The following is a 14770-nucleotide window of genomic DNA, read 5'->3' as shown; positions in this document are numbered from 1 at the left end:
CTATTATGTACCAATAAAAGAGGTGCTTTCCTCAGGCAAGAACAGATCAAGAGCCCAAGCTGGAATCCTAGTAGGACCGCCAGAACGAAGGGTGCCCAAGTCAGACCAGCCTTTCTAGTGCTTTCAGTGTGGCCAGCGTCTTTCCAAGTCAGCATGGGGAGGGGGCCAGAGTTTCTTCAACCTGCACTCCTATGCCAGGCGTTCACCAGTAGCAAACACTGTTTCAAGATTTTCCAGGCAGTATAGAGATTTCCCAAAGAATTAAACATAGAACTACCATTTTGTCCGGCAACCTCACTACCAAGTTCTACCCAAAGCAAGAGAAATCATACTAAAAAGATACCTGCATCCATGTATTTACTGAAGCACTCTTCACAATAGCTAAGTCCTGGGATCAACATAAGTGTCCACCAGCAGATGAGTGGATCAAGAGAACATGATTTATATACAATGGAATCCTATTCAGCCATAAAAAGAATAAAATGTCTTTAGCAGCAACATGGATGGAACTGGAAGCCATGATCTTAAGTGAGATAACTCAGAAACTAAGTCAAATAATGCATGTTCTTACTTGTATGTGAGAGCTACATAATACATAGAGTGGCCGGGTACAGTGGCTCATGCCTGTAATCCCACCACTGTGAAAGGCTGAGGCAGGCGGGTCACCTGAGGTTGGGAGTTCAAGACCAGCCTGACCAACATGGAGAGACCCTGTCTCTACTTAAAAAAAAATTCAAAATGAGCCAGGCGTGGTGGCCCATGTCTGTAATCCCAACTACGCAGGAGGCTGAGGCAGGAGAATTGCTAGAACCCAGGAGGCGGAGGTTGCAGTGAGCCATGATCATGCCATTGCACTCCAGCCTGGGCAACAAGAGTGAAACTCCATCTCAAAAAAAAAAAAGTGTGGAATAGTAGACATCGGAGGCTCAGGAGGGTGAGAGGGAGGTGCAGGGTGAGAAATGACCTAATGGGTACAATGTATACCATCTGTGTGATAGGTATACCAAAAGCCTAGATTTTACCACACAATATATACGTGTAACAAAACACGTACTGAAACCCCTTAAATGTACACAAATAAGGCAAAAAAAGATTTTCCAATGTTTGGAAATGTAACACTTTATTAAGGGGTTAAGATGTCCTTGTGAGACCGAGAGACCATGAAGGCCTTTCAGTGGCTCGTCCAAGGCCACAGAGCAAATAAAAACCACATATATCATATAAAATCTATAAATGGGGTGCCAGAGATCTCACGACTCAGAGTGTCAATGATCTGTACCTCCTGGGTGCACCGTCACATAGGGCCCCAGTCCCCGTCCTTTGCAGGTGTTCGAGTCAGAGCCCAGGTTCCTCGCAATCATTTTTCTACCCTTGTAACTGTGTCACAGTCGTCTGTGATGGTCAGATTAGGATTTCTCTCTTCCTCAGCCATCAGAAGTGCCTGGGTTTCCTCATCAAAATCAGTTTTTCTCAGCCTGGTAAAATATTTTAAAAGGTTCTATTTTTAATCCACATATTTTTTTCCCCTTTTCTGCAGCTCATCTTTCTCCCTAATTCATCCCAGGACAAGCCCAGAAAACTCTGGTGTTACCTCCAAGAGGAAAGACATACACATCAAATGCAGCGGTATGCTGATAAATGTTACCCCTGGATCGCCAGAAAACAAACAAATAAATTTTAAAAGTCCCAATTTATAGCTTTGCCAATTTCTGTGGTGTAAATTCTCCACACCAATCATGGCCAATTTCAAGCTGCCCACTTGTCGTCACTAAACAGAGTTACAAAAGACAGGTACACACACAAGTGGCTCTCACCAGCTTGTAGGAGCTGGCTCCAACATGTCACTGGACAGAAGTAAGTGTCCAGAATTGGTTAGAGAGAGCATGAACTCCACATCAACATTTGGATTTGCAACAAGAAGTCAGTGAGCGTTAGGGAGAAAGCCTAAAGCTATTTTTTTCAAAGATAAATTAATAGTTTCCATTATCTGAGTACCTGGGTCCTGGCCCTCTGCTAAGACTTTTACATGCATGTCTCATTAAATTTTCATAACTGCCTTATGAGGTAGCATAATTGTCCTAACTTGGGATGAAGACAATGAGGATAAACAATGTTAAAAGGTCACAAAACCAGATAGTGGTAGTCTGGATACAAATTCAAGTCAACTGTTTCTGGAGCCCCCATACATTGTATCATTGCTATGAATCACACAGAAGGATTAAGTATCACCATGGATAATACCTCTTGTCTCCATTTGGCAGCTGTTTGCATGCAACTGTCCCACACTAGAGGGGTAAGCTATGTTCTTTAGTGCAACTATGTATCTTAATATACATCTTTGTGAGATGATCTATGGTCCGGGGCTGGAGGAAGATGAAAACTCACTTACTGAGTTCTGTCCTATTTATCACATTATCTGATGCATACTTTCATAATTACCATGCCAAATAATCACCCCTATTTTGTAGCTAGGAGGCTGATAATCAAAGAGGACAAATGCCTTGCCCTGGGTTACAGGGTCAAACGTGGCGAGGCTGGAAGACAAACGTAGACCTCCATGACTCAGAACGCAGACAATTTGAGTCCTTCCCCTTAATCACGTGTCTACTTTGGTAGTCTACATTCTGAATCTTTAGCAAACATTAAAATGAGAAAGAGCCAGGTGTGGTGGCTCACGCCTGTAATCCCAGCATTTTGGGAGGCCAAGGTGGGCAGATCACCTGAGGTCGGGAGTTCGAGACCAGCCTGACCAACGTGGAGAAACCCCATCTCTACTAAAAATACAAAAAGTTAGCCAGGCATGGTTGGCCCCTGCTTGTAATCCCAGCTACTCAGGAGGCTGAGGCAGGAGAATCGCTTGAACCCAGGAGGTGGAGGTTGCAGCAAGCTGAGATCGAGCCATTGCACTCCAGCCTGGGCAACAAAAGCAAAACTCTGTCTCAAAAAAAAAAAAAAAAAAAAAAAAGAAAGAAAGAAAGAAAAGGAAATAATGTTGAGCACTCAGCCTTTCCAGGTGGAGATTTAAAAAGATAGACTTCAAGAAAACAAAACTATCTTCACAAAAGGGGGAAAAAAAAAAATCAGTGAATGTTCTTTAGTGTTAGAGTTATAACAGTTTTAACCCATTATATTTCCCTTTTCTGGAAATGAACAGCCTAGTAATAACTGCCTATGATTGCCTTCATCTCATATTGGTTTGAAAACAGTAGGGGAAAACGAATGAGAAAAATAAGTGTTAAGGATTCTATTGTTATCTAGTAAAATAATGTTTGTGGGATTATATGTAATTATAAATATAACAAAAAATATAAATTATGTTTATATAAAATTGTTTATATTTATGAATGTTATACTTACAAATATACATATAAATTGTATTTACAAATATTTAAAATATAAATATTTATGTATCAGAATTTGTATTATAATAGTAACAAGTGATACTGGAGGTAAAAAATTATTTAGGCAGATAGTGAGGGTCAAAGAGTCCTCAGCAGAGCTTCCCTTCTAACAAAAAGCAGCCCTAGAAATCATTTCTTTTCTAACAAAGAACATCCTGAAAGATTGAGCTGCAAACATAAATAAGGGAGCTGGAAGATTGCACGGGGGGCAGGGGGGGAATGCCAGCAGCTGTGCCAGTGAACAGAGCTACCTGGGGGTCAGGCCTGTTCACCATGAAAGGACCATCTTCCCTTTTTTATTAGCATGGGCACAGTAAGAAAAAAATGGGCAACATGGTACAGCTCAGGCAGAGAACCTGCCTGCTTAATAAAAAGACTGGGGTGGGCGCTGCCAGAGATTCACACCCTATGCCAATAGCACACCTGGTCGTAAACAGTTTTTCATGCCCTATGTCGATCAGACACCACCTCCCCACCAGCTCATGTTTAAAACTCTCTGCGTTTCACCATGGATCCTGCAACCCATTTTTCTGAGACCCCTTTCTGTAGCAGACAGCTCTTCTTTCTTTTGCCTATTAAACTTCTCTTAACCTCACTCTTCGTGTGTCTGCGTCCTTGGATCTCCACGACCCCGGGACAACGAACCTCGAGTGTTACCCCAGACAATGAGGCCACTCCACAAGTGCTTCCATTCGTTGGGCACTCACCATTCACCACTTACTGTGGTCAGAGTTTTATACTCACCTGCTTGGTTCTTACTCCTGCAACAACCCTGAGACAAGGAATATCATTTGCACTTTAAATGCAATGTGATAATACTGCAGGTCCCAGCCAATCCCTTCTTAGCCCATAGAGCACAACAGACCCCAGCTCACCCGAGCACCTGCAGGGCACACTCTGGGTGTCTCAGGGCCTCACAGAGCACAACCACCCCTGCGTAGTCCAAGGCGTTCAAGGTCAGGTTGAGCTGCTGCAGGGTCTTACTGCTGGTGAGAACAGACGCGAGATCCTTACAACAGGTGCTCGTTAACCCACATTCTTCCAATCTGCAATAAAAAGACACATAAGAAGTGACCCCAACCTCAGGGTGGAGGTAGGATGGGATGTGAGCTAGACGTCTAGCTGAGGCACACCCCATTGCCTCAAGTGCAATATCTCACAGCCCAGTGTTTACGACATCAGATCATGTGTCTGTGGGTAGGTGGTGAAAGTGGCCATGACTGTCCATTCTTCTCCGTAGCCCTGCTGACAGCAGTGTGACTTTGCAGCTCATTCCACTAAGAGAGTATTTCTGGCTTCATACCTTGCTTTGGATAATATAACATCTGAGCCAGCTTCATACCTTGATTTGGATAATATAACACAATGGAAGCAAGGTTAGGAGAGTTCTGAGCCACCATCTTGGATACTTTTCTTTGGAGATGGGGTCTCTGTCATCCCAGCTGGAGTGCAGTGGCATGATCATGGCTCACTGCAGCCTTGACCTCCTGGGTTCTAGCAATTTTCCTGCCTCAGCCTCCTGAGTAGCTGGGGCTACAGGCATGCACCACGCCTGGCTAATATTTGTGGAGACGGGGTTTCACCATGTTGCCCAGGCTGGTCTTGAGCTCCTAAACTCAAGCTACTGGCCTGCCTCAGCCTTCGATAGCGCTGGGATGACAGGAATAAACCATCACACCTGGTGATCTCAGATGTTTTCTATACTTCATCTCCTGAACTGCTGAGATGCTATGGGCTCAATTTTGTCCCTGCCAAAATGTATATGTTGAAGTCCTAACCCCCAATACCCCAAAATGTAATCATATTTGGATACAAGGTCTTTCTAGAGGCAATTAAGCTAAAATGAGGACACTGTGCGGGGGGGCCCTAGTCATATGACTGGTGTTCTCGTAAGAGGAAATTTGTACACACACACATAGAGGGAAGAGAACATGAAGACACAGGGAGAAGACAGACAGTCATCGACAAGACAAGGAGAAGGGCCTGGAGCAGATTCTCCCTCATGGTCTTCAGAAGGAGCCAACTCTGCTGACAGCTTGATCTCAGACTTTCAGCCTCCATAACCGTGAAATGATAAATTTGTTATCTAAGCCACCCAGTCCATAGTACTTTTTAAACCCTGGCAAACTGATACAGATGCCATGTCAACGAGCCCAGACCAACCAGTTAGATGACTAGCTCAGTTACACCTGTCATCCCCAAGGGGACAGCCAGCCCAGCCAGTCAACCTCCATACCATATAGCAAGGTCAACCCAAAGCAGCCAGTCCCTCAGCTAACCAGCTCCCTAAGCACACCTGGCTGAGGTCAGCGATGCCCAGACAAGCAGAGCCAGCAGCAATCTAACTGCTCATTGCCTTAAGCCCTCAAGTTTCACACTGGTTCATTAGGCAACCACGGCTAACTGCTATGTGGTCCTGTTGGAGTTTTCCTCTTTCTCTTTCTTCCCATCCACTCTCCATCTTTGCCACTCATGAAAATATAACCAGGAGTTTGGCAATACCCACCCAAGAACCTCTAAGCAGCAATTCGGATGCGTCAGAGCCCCACACAACAGCTTCACGCCCATGTCTCCGATTTCATTGCACCCAATTTGCAGAATCTTCAGGTTTTGATTGCTGATGAGAGCGGAGGCGAGGTCTTCACAGCAGGCAACAGTGATAAAACATTTTACCAAACTGCAAAAGAGTAAGGGTACCATGCTTCAAGGCTATCACACCTCGGTCTAATATCAGGAAAAGAGACACCAAAGCATGACAGCCTTTGTCATTCATGTGGATAGGTACCATCAGTCCTCCACATCCACAGATTCAACTACAGGCAGATGGAAATTATTCAAGAATTAAAACAATAACACAACAATAAATAATACAAATGAAAAAACCAATAGAGTATAACAACTCTTCACACAGCATTTACATTGTATTACCTATCCTGGTAACTTAGAGATGATTTACAGTATTATAGGAAGATGCCTATACATTATATGCAAACACTATGGGCCAGGCACGGTGGCTCACACCTGTAATCCCAGCACTTTGGGAGGCCGAGGCGGGCGGATCACCTGAGGTCAGAAGTTCGAGACCAGCCTGGCCAACATGGTGAAACCCCATCTCTACTAAAAAAAAATTAATAATAATAATACAGAAAATTAGCTGAGCATGGTGGTGTGTGCCTGTAGTCCCAGCTACCCAGGAGTCTGAGGTGGGAGAATCACTTGAACTTGGGAGGCAGAGGTTGCAGTGAGCTGAGATGGCACCACTGGACTCCAGCCTGGGCAACGAAGTGAGAGACTATCTCAAAACAAACACCATGCCATTTTACATAAGGACCTTGAGCATCTGCAGATTTTGGAATCCTCAGAGGAAATCTGTAGCCAACCTCCTGCAGATATGGAGGGACAACTGGAATTGCCTCAGCATCGTTCATTGAAGGTCTCTCCTCTCTCTGCACCAGTGATAAACTATTCCACGATGCAACATCTGAACACACGTGGATCAGTCTGTTTCTGAGATCTCTATTCTGTGTCTCTGGTCTATCTGCTTATCCCTGTGTGAATCTCATACTTTAATTTCTAAAACGTTAGAAAGTCTTGATACATTTAGAGCAAGGGCTCCTACATTATTTATTTTAATTTGAGCTGGAGTTTCACTCTTGTTGTCCAGGCTGGAATGCAACGGCATGATCTCGGCTCACTGCAACCTCTGCCTCCCGGGTTCAGGTGATTCTCCTGCCTCAGCCTCCTGAGTAACTGGGATTACAGGCGCCCACCACCATACCCAGCTAATTTTTTTTTTTTTTTTTTTTAAAGTAGAGATGGGGTTTCACCATGTTGGCCAGGCTGGTCTCGAACTCCTGACCTCAGGTGATCCACCCGCCTCAGCCTCCCAAAGTGCTGGGATTACAGGCATGAGTCACCGCACCCGGCCCTACTTTTTATATTTTAGGTGTTTCTTAGGTATTACTGGCCTCTTGCAAATTCCATACACACTGTAAAATTTACTTTTCAGGTTCAATTCAATCCCCAAACAAAAATATGGCATTTTCACTGGGATTTCATGAAAGCAAATGAATTCAACTTAAGGAGAACTGACTTTTTAGATGTTGAATATTTCAATCTTTGAATATAACATTGTTTTATGCCATAATTTGTACATATTCTCTGCAAAAGTCTCACATATATCACAGTAGCTATTTCTAGGTAATTTCTTTTTTATGTTACTGTAAATGGTACTTTAATTCTACTAGCTTATTACTTCTTGTTGATATATCGGTAACTATTTTTGATATATTGTTTCAAGCAAGCTTGTTAGACTCTAATTCTGATAATTTAGCTATAGATTTTCTTGGATGTTTCTATGTACATTCAAATCATCTGTATAGACTTAGGTGTTTCTTCAAGGATTACAGGTTTAGTGTTTTTCTTACCCTGAAGCATTTGCTAAGATTTTCAGGACATTGTTAACTAGAAGTGATTATAGCCACCATTCTTATCTTTTTCTTGATATTGAAGAGAAAGCTTTTCTATCATTAGACAAAGGTTTGTTTTAGATTTTTTTGAACATATTCTTTAGATTATCAAAGAAGTTCCCAAATAATTTTTCAAGAGTTATATGTTTTAATTCAAACTTTTCTGCATTTTAGATCATGATTTTTATTTTTAACCGGTAAAGTGATTTACATTGATTTTTTTACTAATCTTTTTAATGTTAAAGCAACTTTACATTTTGGGGATAAGCCCAACTTAGTTATTATGTTTATTCTTTTAATACATTTATGGATTCTGCTTGCTAATATTCTGTTTAGTGCTTTTGCATTTCATGAACGACACTAGCCTTTAATTCTGCTTTCTTACAAGCATTGTAAGGATTGTATTACAACTGAGAAAATTCTCATTGGTTTCTGGCATTAAGATTATGCTAGTCACAAAAAAAGCTGGAGTTTCTTCTCTTCTGATCCTGAAAAAGTTGATTTCTAAGAGTGGAATTATTTATTCTTTGAAAATCTGGTAAGAATCACCAGTGAAAGCTTCTAAGCCTAAAATTTTCTACATAAAAAGATTTGATTGATACATTTTTCTCTTGAGTACATTTATTTTAGAAGCTTATTGAGTCTTGAAAATACCTAAATTTTCAAGTTTATTGTGTAAAGTTGCTCATATTGAATCTTTTTAATATCGGTAGCATTTGTAGAAACGTTTCTTTGCCCATTCTTGGTATACACCTGCGCTGTTCAACGTGATAGCCAGCCACGTGTGACCACTGTGCACTTGGAATGTAGCTTGTCTGAATCTAGATGTGCCATAGTATAAAACAGTGAATCTTAAAGAGTTAATACAAAAAAAGTAAAATCTCATTAGTCATTTTTTGTACTGATTACATATTGAAGTGATATATGAATTACATATTGAAGTTTGATATATGGCTAAATAAACTATATTATTAAAATCAGTTTCAAATATTTACTTTCACTTTTAATATGACTACTTGAAAATTTAATATTACATGTGTGGCTTGCATTATATTCTATAGGACGGCATTAACAAATATTGGTTTTGCAAAGCACCACCTTGCAGGTTTCTCATCTTTTCCATTGGGATTTTCGTTTAATTAGTTTCTGTCCTTATTTTTATTTCCTTCTGTCCTTTAGGGGGTTTATTTTACCATGAAAAAAAAAAAACCCTTAAGTTCATTATTCTTTAGATTCCTTTCAAAATATATACACGTACTACAGCTCCATCTGAGTTTGTTGCAAAGTATATTCTCTTTTCATTTCAACATACATTCTAATTTCCATTATGATTTCTCTCCTTGGATTCCTGGACTGCATATGGGAAGTAATTATGTTCACCTCATAAAATTTAAAGTTAGGCCGGGCGCGGTGGCTCAAGCCTGTAATCCCAGCACTTTGGGAGGCCGAGACGGGCGGATCACGAGGTCAGGAGATCGAGACCATCCTGGCTAACACGGTGAAACCCCGTCTCTACTAAAAATACAAAAAACTAGCCGGGCGAGGTAGCGGCGCCTGTAGTCCCAGCTACTCGGGAGCCTGAGGCAGGAGAATGGCGGGAACCCGGGAGGCGGAGCTTGCAGTGAGCTGAGATCCGGCCACAGCACTCCAGCCTGGGCGACAGAGCGAGACTCCGTCTCAAAAAAAAAAAAAAAAAAAAAAAAAAAAAAAAAAAAAAAAAAAAAAATTTAAAGTTCAATTGAGTAAGAAGATAATTTAAAAATTAGCAGGAACCAAATAATGAATCGGATGATACTTTGTCTCAAATTCTATTTTGTCTGATTCATACAGTTTCATCAGCTTCCTTTGGTTTAATATTTGCAAGGTCTTTTTTCCTATCATTTTCATCGTTTTATTGAGGTAAAATTTACATGAGATTAACTATATTTAAGTGAACAGTTCAGTGGCATTTACTACAGTTCACAATGTTGTACAACCACAAGCTTACGTTTTAATAAGAAACTTATAAACATTAGTTATGTTTTAATATGGTAATTTTTTTTAGCTGAGACATTTCATCTGTTTATATCTAATTACTAGTATATTTGAATTCAAATATATATCTTGTTTTATATTTTCTTATCTGTTCCTTCAATTTTTGTTTCCTCTTTTTTGGATTGGGTATTTTTAATCATTCTGTCTCCTCTTTTCTGCTAATTTGAGTATTCACTTTAATCTACCCCTTTATACTTTGTTATGGCGGTTATATACTTTTTCTATTAAATCTTCAAGACTGTATTATTTTTATACACAAACCACATTTTGTTTAGATTTATCCAGACATCTACCACTTCCTTTGCTCTGTCTCTCTTCCATCTGGAATGATTAACTTCGTCTAAGAAACAGTCTTTAGAATTACTTTTAGGAAGGATCTGGTGGTAAGAAATTGGAATTTATTTGAAAAGGTGTTTTATCCTCGTTCTCGATAGTTTTTGGTGGCTATAGAATTCTAGGTTGACAATCCACCCTCCCCTCTCCCCACCGTATTGAATATCTCCCTGTACTGCCCTCTGGTTTCCACTGTTACTCTTCACCCAAGTCTGTCTATCCTTTCTTGTAGATCATTTCCGCCAGCTCCCAGCCCCTTGTTAAACCTTTCCAGGCCAACATCTTTATATCGGGTGTTCTGCAGTTTCTCCACTATTTATCCTGTTAAGCACTTATTTGGATGCTTGAATCTGAACTATAGAATCTTTCATCAGTTACAGAAAAATTTTAGCCTTAAAATATTTTATCTTTCTGGGATTCCCAGTAAGTGTGTTAGAATGTCTTAATCATCTAAGTCTTATAAGCTAACTCTAAGTTTACCTATTTTTCTGTTTGCATGCTGCTTTCTAGGTAATCATAACCTATATTCCATTTTACTTTTTCTTTGATTATGTCTAATCTACTATTCAACTCCATATATTCGGTTATTCTAATTTCTAGTTGTATTATTTGCTCGTTTAATCCCTAAGATTCAAACTGGTTATGTTTCTGTAAACATAGTAAGTATAATTGCTTTATAGATAATTAGATAAAGTTTGGTAGGTGTTTGTATTTTGACTTGTCCTTGGCTCAATGTGCTTTATTTCCTTGTGGTTTGGGTTATTTTAACTGTGTGGTATTTACTGACCTTAAAAATTCCTTTTAGGAATAAGCCAAGGTCAAGGATCATGTCATCCTATTACCTACCTCCAGAGGCGATTTGCTCTTGTTTCTTTCAGGTGTCGGCTTCAGTACTAGTTTAAGGTTATGTTGTGTTTTTTTTAAATATGTCTTAAGGATTTTTGGAGAGCCTTAAGTGCTATCTACTTAGCCTGCTACTTTAGAATATTTCTGTTTAAGCTGGGTACACCTGTAATCCCAGCACTTTGGGAGGCTGAGGTGGGTGGATCACGAGGTCAGTATATCTAGACTATCCTGGCTAACACGGTGAAACCCTGTCTCTACTAAAAATACAAAAAAATTAGCTGGGTGTGGTGGCAGACACCTGTAGTCCAGCTACTCGGGAGGCTGAGGCAGGAGAATGGCGGGAACCCGGGAGGCAGAGCTTGCAGTGAGCCAAGATCGCACCACTGCACTCCAGCCTGGGTGACAGAGTGAGACTCTGCCTCAAAAAAAAAAAAAAAAAAAAAAAAAGAATATTTCTGTTTAGCTTCTAGATGCTTTTAAATTTTTTCTTAATATTGTATCTGACAGTTTTGGTGTCTTTCAGTGTCAATGATTGGCCCAGATAGCCTACCACACCATCGGGAGAGAATGAATGCATTTTGTGTTTTTGGTATGTTATTTAACACACTCTTCAAGTGAGGAATACAAAATTCTAAACTCTGATTTCCTAATGGATTAGGTAAAAATCATGCTGCCAAATTTCACAAGTCTGTATTTTTCAGGGAAAGAGCGTAACGTATTATCCTAACTGGTAACTCTAAAACACTGCCACCACCGCTACAGGGATTACCCAGATATTTCTCTATGTGATGACATGAAATTAAGTCTTTGCACTATCTCCTTTTTGCTGATCTCATGCTACCCTGTCTTCTTCTAAAGCATTCTCTGTTACACACATTAATTCTCACGTGTATTTTTGGATCTCCCGCCTTCACATTTTACCCTTCTACCTGGAATTTTGGCTTTATTTTTGGACCTGATGAAATTGTATTCATCTTGTAGAACACGCACCAAATATCGTCTTAGCCATGAAATTGCCCCTCAGGTCCCAGACCTAATTCCGGCTCTCTCCGGCCTCTGCAGAACTATTTACAACATATTAAATCTGTGACACAGAAGTCAGGGTGCAGATTTGTTTACATGAACGTCTCTACAAGAATCTGAGGCAACTATTTTTTAAACCTTCACATTCCCAGGCACAGACACTACGGCCTTCCTCAGTTCCAGGTGCCCTATTTTCAGAAGCGTATGCCCTTGAAAAGACGGCCTGGTCTTCCAAGAAACGGCAAAAAACCTACCACAGCGAATCCAGGCGGCAGTCTGGGCGTTTCAAGGCCTCGCAGAGGGTTTTCAGTCCTTCGTCCTTCAGGACGTTGGCGCCGAGGTCTAGATAGCGCACGCTCTTGTTATGCAGAAGCATTTCAGAGATGTATTCACAGCACTGCTCACGGAGGTGGCAGTAAGCCAGCCTACGGGGACAAAACCACAAGGAGAAAAGAAGGAGCGTGAAGAAGGATGTGTCATCTCAGGGAGCTTTGCTTAATCTCATATTCGGGGTAGTATTTCTATAATCTCACAAACTCCCCAACTGAGATGAAGTTCTGGATTATCTGAAAACACCCTCTCTCATTTCTTCTTTTCTTTGAGACAGAGTTTTGCTCTCGTCACCCAGACTGGAGTGCAACAGCGCGATCTCAGCTCACTGCGACCTCCGCCTCCCGGGTTCAAGTGATTCTCCTGCCTTAGCCTTCCAAGTAGCTGAGATTACAGGCACCGAAAACCATACCTGGCTAATTTTTGTATTTTTAGTAGAGATGGGGTTTCACCGTATTGGCCAGGCTGGTCTCGAACTCCTGACCTCAGGTGATCTGCCCACCTCAGCCTCCCAAAGTGCTGGGATTATGAGACATGAGCTACCACGTCTGACCCTCTCATTTCTTCTTACTTGTACGATAGAAGAATCAAAGTAAGAGGGTAACGCAGAAGAAAAAAGTATCGTGTAATATGGCATAGCTAATACTCTAATAGGGCTTTAATTTTGGTTCTAATTCTTCATTTGATGATGTCCTTAGACAAGACATGGGCCTTCTGAGACTCTTCTCTCATGGACTGGTAAAGTGCATTGATTACCTCGTGTGTAGTATCCTCAACTTTTTCAATTTCATTATTCTTTAAAATAATAGGTTCAAAATTTTTTTTTTTTCCCCGAGACAGGGCCTGGCTCTGTCACCTAGGCTGGAGTGCAGTGGCATGATCACAGCTCATTGCAGCCTCTACCTCCCGGGGCTCAAGGGATCCTCCCACCTCAGTACCTCAGTCTACTGAGTAGCTGAAACTGCAGGTGTGTGCCACCACACCAAGCAATTTTTTTATTTTTTTTGTCAGGATAGGGTTTCGTCATGTTGCCCAGGCTGGTCTTGAACTCCTGGGCTCAAACGATTCACCTGCCTTGGCGTCCCAAAGTGTTGGGAATATAGGTGGGAGCCTCCACTCCCGGCCAGTTTATGAATTTTTTTTTTTTTTTAAAGGATCCATGTTCACTTTGAAAAAAAGTGTGGAGTAGAAAAAAACAAAAAAGCAGAGGGTGAAAGCTAGTGATGAATGAACCACATGTGGCCTACAGATATTTAAATTTTCTGGCACTTTCGTGTTTAACAAAATCAGTTGGCAATCTATAACCATCATTGACATTTTATATGAAATCTAGATTTCAACCTCTGTTGAAAACTGGGCTATCTGGCAATAAGGAGTCATGTTCCTACGTGGAAATCCAACAGGCTAAGACAGAATAGGCAACTGCTTCTTGTCGACAGACACAAGATCTGCATTTCCACGCAGGCCTCACCCAGCTTGCTTCTTTCATGGATCTCAATTTTCTGGCCTATCCAGGCATTTGTGGGCTTTTGTTGTTGTTGTTTCTTTTGAGACAGAGTCTTGCTCTGTCTCCCAGGCTGGAGTGTGGTGGTGCGATCTTGGCTCACTGCAACCTCTGCCGCCCAGGTTCAAGTGATTCTCCTGCCTCAGCTTCCCTCGAGAGTAGCTGGGATTACAGGCATGCACCCCCAAGCCCGGCTGATTTTTGTATTTTGTATTTTTAGTAGAGACGGGGTTTCACCAACTCTGGGAGTCTACCAACTTCCATCTGGGTTCCCCTTCCTAAACTGCATCCTGAAATCTCTCCCCAGGTAGTAACCAAGGACAAATACAGGACTCACGTGTTTGTCCCTCATCGCTCAGGAGTCACTGTCCTTCACTGCCTGATGTCTGAGGTCTTAAACAGTTGCTTTATTTAGTTGGTTATTTTTGGTTGTTTTGGGTGGCAGGTTAAGTCCTGTCCCCATCCCTCTATTTTAGCTTGAGGTGTAAATCCTCTCATTTTCTTGACATTTTCAGAACACTCTCACTTTCACGTTGTTCATGTTTCAAAATGCCCAAAAGTATAAAGAGGGAAAAATCTTCGTCCTCCCCTATCTCCCAGCTTCCCAGTTCTATTTCTCACAGGCAGCCTGTATTACACTATTTCTTCCAATGATATTTGCATATTAAAAAACAGACACACGCAAGACCAGCCTGACCAACATGGAGAAATCCCATCTCTCCTAAAAATACAAAATTAGCTAGGCGTGGTGGCACATGCCTATAATCCCAGCTACTCGGGAGGCTGAGGCAGGGGAATTGCTTGAATCTGGGAGGCAGAGGTTGCGATGA

General features: G+C 41.4%; 1 protein-coding gene across 1 annotated transcript in view; it reads right to left on the bottom strand.

The window, feature by feature from the left end:
• Positions 1-1093: 1093 nt before the first annotated feature.
• The window catches only part of NLRP4 (NLR family pyrin domain containing 4), a 43392-nt gene continuing 29715 nt past the window's right edge, over positions 1094-14770 (bottom strand). Inside the window, exons 7-10 of the mRNA XM_025367675.1 lie at positions 12361-12531; positions 5908-6078; positions 4277-4447; positions 1094-1475 (exon numbers count right to left, since the gene is read on the bottom strand). Coding sequence (XP_025223460.1) covers positions 1358-1475; positions 4277-4447; positions 5908-6078; positions 12361-12531 — 631 coding nt within the window. The 3' untranslated portion in view covers positions 1094-1357. The remainder of the gene's footprint in view (positions 1476-4276; positions 4448-5907; positions 6079-12360; positions 12532-14770) is intronic.

Source organism: Theropithecus gelada, chromosome 19, assembly GCF_003255815.1.
Source record: "Theropithecus gelada isolate Dixy chromosome 19, Tgel_1.0, whole genome shotgun sequence".
NCBI lineage: Eukaryota > Metazoa > Chordata > Mammalia > Primates > Cercopithecidae > Theropithecus > Theropithecus gelada.
The sequence above is the reverse complement of the archived record's forward strand: the minus strand, read 5'-3'. Positions and strand labels throughout refer to the sequence as shown.